The sequence below is a fragment of the Thalia democratica genome, unplaced genomic scaffold, assembly GCF_965202585.1.
Source record: "Thalia democratica unplaced genomic scaffold, ktThaDemo2.hap1.1 HAP1_SCAFFOLD_1947, whole genome shotgun sequence".
NCBI lineage: Eukaryota > Metazoa > Chordata > Thaliacea > Salpida > Salpidae > Thalia > Thalia democratica.
Window position 1 is genome coordinate 876 of NW_028140740.1, and position 7,520 is coordinate 8,395.

General features: G+C 25.2%; 1 protein-coding gene across 1 annotated transcript; it reads right to left on the bottom strand.

Annotated features, from left to right (window-relative positions):
• Window positions 1-430: 430 nt before the first annotated feature.
• On the bottom strand, window positions 431-5,447 carry LOC145849018 (EEF1A lysine methyltransferase 4-like; the record flags this gene model as incomplete). The annotated part of the gene is made up of 4 exons (XM_082954131.1): window positions 5,318-5,447; window positions 4,213-4,332; window positions 3,197-3,333; window positions 431-601 (listed from the first exon to the last, which is right to left on the bottom strand). Coding segments are annotated over exons 1-4 (558 nt in total), but the record flags the coding sequence as incomplete, so codon positions are not given.
• Window positions 5,448-7,520: the final 2,073 nt, after the last annotated feature.

A 7,520-nucleotide genomic window follows, 5' to 3' on the forward strand; every position in this document is an offset into this window, starting at 1 on the left:
TGTATATTTTTTATGAACTTTCATAATCATGACGTATATAATCTACTCAAAGCAAAATAATAAAAATTCTTAAAACTCTGTTAGAGATGCAAAAAATGGTTTTAAGCATTGTTTTTACAAATACTGACTGATTTTGCTTTTAAAAGCTAAAAACAAATTCACACCTTAATTAGATTTATTCAAGAAAAATAAAAAATTACTCAAAGATTTTTTTAATTTAGAATTTTTAAGCATAAAATGACATAAACTAAAATTCTAAAATTTTCAAGCAAAATCTAAAAAAAAAACTGATGTTTTGCAACTTTTTTCAAATAATTGATTTAGCCTGATGCGCACGAATCCTGCTTACAGTACAGCATTATTTCAAAGAAAAACCTTTTTTTTTTTAAACAACATTTGATATTTTTAGTTATTAATACAAAACACTCACCTTAACAGACCACCCAAATTTTTCCTGGCAGTACAGCATCTTTCTGAAGTGGGGTTGGGCGAAGGTGATCGAAATTAACTTACCGCTAGGTGTCAGTATTCTGCTCACTTGTTTGCATATCGAAGTCATCTCGTCTTGCTTGCGCCTACCCGGACACCACGGGTCTTCGACCTGTGGAAAGTTTATCAATTTTTTTTATAATATGGCAACAATAAAACAAAGCGTATAGTTTTTAGTTATGCTTTTTTTTGGTATTTCTATGTATTGTGCTTTTTTTCTTGATCCTAATCTCCCCGTACACAATGAATCTTTAATCTTGGGATAAATGTTTATGTTTTAATATGTGAGTAAATTTAATTTCAAGTTTAAACTATTTTTGCAAGTCAATAACCTTAATTTTGTCTACTTATTGATGTAAAATATACTTCTTTTTTTTTGGTTTTGCAATCAAGAGGTTTTAAGCTGGAATAAAGTTTTAGTTATAATAAAATAGTTTGTAAAACTCAGAAATTGTGCTTTTTATCGTTTTTGTAACTTAAATAAAACTTGTGTTTGTCTTAAAAAAAACCTTTTTTATAAATCAAAACTGGCGAAAATAATTATAAAATAATAAGTTCATTATCTGGAATTTTTTATTTAGGCAACAACTGCCACTTATCTGGAGCAAAAAATAAAGTTACTTTGCCAGATATTTTGCTAACTACGAAAAACGTTAAAAAAAGTATGATATTTCTTCAACCTTTTCTTCATTAAAATTTTTTTTTAAAGCATTCTTTTACAGCTTCAAAAACTGTTTTATCAATAAATTTTGCATCTAAAATCTTTTTGTTTCATATATAGATAAAATGATAACTTATAAAATACATATAAAACTTTACCAATTTATAAAACATTATGTTTCAAGAACTTTAACATATTGTATGTGTAACCACTTTTTTATCACGTATATATCGCGTTTATAGATTAGTTGAGCATTATATTTGTGCATGAAGTGTAAATTTAATGATATACCTCTCTGTTTTTTTATAACTCAAGCTAAACTGTGAAAGTTTGTGCATTTTTTTTACAAATTTTAAATTATGGCTTTAACACTGAATATTGAATTCAAAATAACTTAAATGAAAATATTGCAAAAGTTGTTAGGAAGAAGTAAATAAGGGCATAGGGGGAATAATACTTTATTTTTAGTTTTATCTATTTTATATAGTTTTTACTAAGCTACAAGATGCTTTTTACGGAATATAAAAATTCAAAATAACTTTTGAGATGTAGCCGATCTAAATCGGAGGCAGCAATAGGTTCCTTATGGTAGGCGCAAACTAAAAGGGCAAAAATTGACTATTTCACTAAAAATCTATCTTCTCCTACATTTTTTGAGAAAACTACCTCAAATTTTCAGGGAATGTTTCTTGATATATTTAGAAAATTCTATCGGAAAGAATTATATAAAATTTAAAAAATGTAAATTTTATATTAAAAATCAACAAAAAAACTTTTTTTTTTGTTTTTTTGTTAAAAACTTTTTATTTTCTAAATATTTTAGATTTTGTTTCAACAAAATTTTCTAAGTATTGTATGAAACATTTCCTGAAAATTTGAGGTAGTTACATCAAAAAACGTAGGAGAAGATAGATTTTTAGTGAAATAGTCTATTTTTGCCGTTTTAGTTTGAGCCTACCATAAGGATCCTATTGCTGCCTCCGACTTTGATTGGCTATATCTGAAAAATTATTTTGAATTTTTATAATATGTAAAAAGCATCTTGTAACTTAGTAAAATCTATATAAAATAAGATCAATTTTCGAAAAAAGTGCTTTATCCCCCATGCCCTTAAATTTATTGTAAACAAACAAGCCTTAACTGTGAAACAGTTTCAAACAATCTATAATCAATTATAAAAGTTTTAAGCACTATACAGGGTTGCCAAATATTTTTGGCAAATTTTCTCCAGGTTTTTAAAAGTATACATTTTTGAGTCAATTTTTAGTTTAAAGTTAAGTTTAAGGTAAAAGACTCAGTCAAAAAGTATAAAATCATTGAAAAGATACTATGAAGCTACTTCAAATGTGTTTTTTTTAATAAAAAAATTTTTTGATGATGACAAAAAAATAATCTATATGGTAGATTTCTTGTGCCAAATCAAAATTTTTCTGATTAACATGTAAAAATAATTCAAAATTCCAGGTTTTTTTTTAATTTTCTAAAATTCTAAATTTTTTATCCTAAATTATCAAATTCCAGGTTTCCTAGTTTTTTGGCAACACTGACTATACAATGTAAGTTATAAAACTTAATTTCTATTATCAGTTAACACTAGTTTTACTGCTAAAAAACGACTGTTGTGGTTGTTTGGATAATGTAAAAGATAATCAAAAACTAACTTTAATATAAAATACTGCAAGACAAATTTTTTTAACAAAGTCTTAGCTAGATTACAAAAATTTCAATCTTGTGAACTATCAGTGTATTAAATAACAGCAAACATTTTAGCTTGGATAAGGAATACTTGTTATGAAGTTTGCTTTAGTACTTATTTCAATTGAATAAACCAGGGGTCAGCAAACAGCAGGCCAAATCAAAAAAATTTTTTAATTAGTTTAATACATTAATCATATCAAATAAAAAAAATTAAGTTTTAGTGTTATCTTTAATGAATTATCAATCGCCTATTTTTTTTGTTAAAAAAATTATGTTTAAATATGATTTTTAAAGGAAAAAAATGTTCCTATTTTGACCTGCCGCCCCTGATACAAACCAATCCCTCACCTCAATGTAGAATATGTCAAGGCATGCTTTTTCAACAACTACATCAAACTGCTCATCTTCAAAACAACTGAGGTCTCTCACGTCCATACACTTCCAGTTGAGGTGTGGGTATTTGGCAGACATTTTCTGTATTACACCTGGAAAAATATGTACTTTATGCCTCTAAATTTTTAAACACAACTACTAAAATTGAAAATTTGTTAACTAATGTACTAAATATTTTTTAGTCGATACCAATTTTAGTTTACAAGGTTTTAAAGAGTAAATCACAGCATTAAAATAAACTTATTTTAGAGCATTTATTTTTGAAAATATAGTTTAAGACTTAACTAACTTTTTAAGTTTTTAATAGATTTATTTAATTACTTCAAACAAATAAATAAATTGAGCGTTTAAGTTTTTAATCATGCTAGCAAAAATTTGTGATATTTTTTTATTAATCAAATGTTTATACTATTTAGGAAAACTTGATTTAGAGTAAGTATTTTCAGAAAATGTAAACAGTAACAAAAAAAGTATACTTGTTAGATTAAACATTTTGATTATGTTTTACAAATATTACAAAAGTAACTTTAATTTGCTTGACTAGCCCTTTAAAAAATCTAATCTACTTGTAAAAATAGTGTAAAGTACTGATTCTTTAAACCTTATAGTATAACTATGCTGCGCAGAATACAACTTGGCAACATTCATTTAAAATGCTAAGAAAAACCATGTGAAAATTTATATTGCAAACAAATTAAATTTTCAAGAACTCAGTTTAAACAAAAGACTTTGATTATTTTTTTTTACTTGTAAAATATAGTAAAATTTTACTTAATAACTACATATATTTGTAAACTCAAAATTTGAAATAAGAGTAAACTCCAAAAAATTTTCAAAAACTACAAACATTTTTATAGAAACGACCAAGGACAGAATTTACAAAACAATTAGTTTCTCCCCTAAAGCCTTAAAACAAAGTTAAATAGGAATAACAAAGTGCATATATGACTTTAAAATTATGAAAAACTCACCATCACAATAATCAACACTGGTTATTTGATGCCCTTCATCTTTGCCACCTAAAGATTGAAGTAAATCAACTGACAATGTAGAGGTGCCGCAACCCAGCACAAGCACGTTCAGTTTTTTACCTGATGAAATTGGAATACTTAAAATATAAAAAAGTAATTATTTCTTAAACTAAAATGTTTCTTTGTTAGCATATATCAAAGTCACTAGTTTCTTTAATTTTGTGAGCATGGAGGGATTAATCATCTTTTTAAAAATTTAGTCTTAACCATTGAGTTTTAACTAAGCAACAGAAATCTAAAACTTAAATAATTTTTGATAAATATCCAGTCAAATTTGGAGACTATAATAATTTCCTTATGAAAGGTGAAAGCTAAAACAGAAAATAACTAGAAATCACTATAACTAGAAATTTGAGATAACTACCTCAAAATTTCAGGAAATGTTCCTTGCAATATTTGGAAAATTCTTAAAAATATAAAATACAAAAAATTTAATGGCAAGAAAACAAAAACAATTTTTTTTTATAATTTTTTTAATAATTCATTTTTTTTTCAAAAATTCTTTCTGACAAAATTTTCTAAGTGTGCAAGGAACATTTACTGAAATTTTGAGGTAGTTACCTTTGAAATTGGAGGAGAAGATGGATTGTTAGTGAAATCTTTTTTTTCTGTTTTAGTTTGCTTCTCCCATAAGGTACCTATAGTTGCCTTCAACTTTGACCAGCTATATCTCACAAACTGTTTTGAACTTTTAAACTATATAAAAAGCGTCTTGCAGCTTAGTTAAAATCGTTTAAAGTGAGACCAAATTGTGAAAAAAGTGATTCTTCATACTATTCATATTAACTCAACCAACTTTATTAAGTACATGAATAAAGCATAACCGACAAACCCTTCATACAATCATAAGCACTTTCAAAAAGATGGTTATAAAGTTCATATTAACTAATTTATATAATACTTTTATTATTATTACAATTTTATAAACAAACTACAATCAACTCACCCTTCACACAATCAAGAGTAGACTTAACAATATGTTTAAAGTGCTATAACTAACATTACATTTTGAGATAAGTGTATAAATAAACTACAACCAACTCACCCTTCATACTATCAAGTGCAGACTCAACAAGATGCTTGTAAGGTTCATATTGACTGAACCACTCGTAGTGCTCTTCTTCTTCAAATCTCTCATCCCAGTATTCCTTGCAATCCATCTTTGAACTGTCCATTATGTGTTTATTTAAATTTAATTCTGTTCTAGTTGTTTAATTTTTTATAAAGTTTGCTTGTTAAGTATGGTAGATATTAAGTTATTTAAATTGTTTTTTATTGTGATTAGATTGTTTATTTTTATGGAGAAAAAACCATATTTAGCTTTGTTTTATATAATTTTGATTTTTTTTTCAAATCATATTTTACTAGAGAAAAACAACTAAATAAATACTATTACAAGATATTTTTAGTAGTTATCTTTGGCTTTGCTAAACTTAAGTGGAAATACTACTGATTACATCATCATACTATGATCACTTTAGATGACTAACACTTACTCATACAAACATTCTATATAAGATATGTATAAAGCATACATTGTTCAGCATATTAAAGCAATTAATTTTATGTTGGAAATAATAAAAGTTAAAGTTTATATCTGGGACAATTAACTGAAGTGATATTATTAATTATGAATGTTTTCTAACTCTTGTGAGAAAATGTTTACAATACAAACACAGATAAAAGACTTATACAAACATTACAACATTAATTATTTTAATTAGGTTGTAAAAATATAGAGACATGTTTAATACTGAAAACTCTAGACTTTTACAAACAATTTTAAAATTTTCCTTTTAAGATTTTGAAACTCATTATTAAAGTAAATTTCATAATTTTTTATCTTTGTTATGTTCAAATCTTGCACTTAAAACACACTATATTTATCTTAGTTTAACAAACAGAGTTACCAACATTTCAAGGAAAAAAGCCAAACTGAGTGAGCAAAACCAAACCTGAGCTACATCAATACATTATTTTTTTCTGATATAGAGTAGTTTCCATTGAAAAATAAGAAATCTATTTGAATCTGAAATATTTAAATTCTTTCAATTTGAAAAACTCTGAAGTGCTTTGAAAAAACTTAAGTGTATTATTAAGATCACTTAGCTCTCTTATTTCTTCTTAAGCTTAAACTCAAAAAGCTAAAATTTTATTTTCAGATAATCAGGTGTGCATGCAAATTCTTTTTAGGGTTTTGAAAGAATTTCTGAAATAAACTTATGCTTTATTTTTAAATACCACTTTTAAGAAGTAAATTTTTTTTATTACATCAAAAAATACTTAAAAAAAATTCTCTTACATTTTAACGACTACTATACCATTGAGATCTACCAATAATATACCAATTAAGATCTCAATTACTATACCACATTTGATATTCTATTAAAGTACTATAAAGAAAACAATTAAGCATTTCAGGTATTTTCGTGGATTTTTCTGCAGGTCAATTTTCAAAATATATGAAGATTTTGAGGAATTTTAGAACTAAATAAACAGTAAGAATATTTTTGTTTTAATTATTTAAATCTTCCCTTGGTTGTGTGTTGTTCTTCGTGATTTTTTTTTTCTTTGTCAAAATTGTTTTAAATAAAAAAGTTTTTTTTTTATTTTACAAAAAATATACAAATTTATTAGTACATATTCGTTATATTGCCTAAAGTACTTTAAAATTCTTCTTCAGTAGGCAATAAGAACTCTAATACAAGCCCTTTTTTTAACATACAAGCTTTGCAGTTAAATGTTAATTTTTTTTACATAATAAGGTTTGGTAAAATCTGTTGAATCTACGCTCTGCTGAGCATTAAAAAGTAGCTTAGTAAAGAACAACTTAAGAAAGTAAGAATACTTTTTATTCAAAACTAGCAGATTTTCAGCTTAAGATAGTGCAAAGAATTAATGAAAACAAAAATAAAAATTTTAACAACGAAATTGATAAAGTTTCACAATTAGAAATATACAAACTTTATTATATTTTCTAAATAATCTAAAAAAAAAACTTAAGACACAATTTCTAAGGTTTACACTCAATAACAAATACCTGTCGTTGCACAAATTATAAATTTTGGAATGTTTTCCAATGTTTAGTATATTAACATTTTTTTTTACTTTTTTAAGTTCGATTATAAAAAGCTACAAGATCTTACATGATCGACACTAATAGCATTTTATTTTATAATGTTTTTTTAGTTTTACAATTCAATGTTTAGTGTAACATTCATATATATATATATATTTATTTATTAATT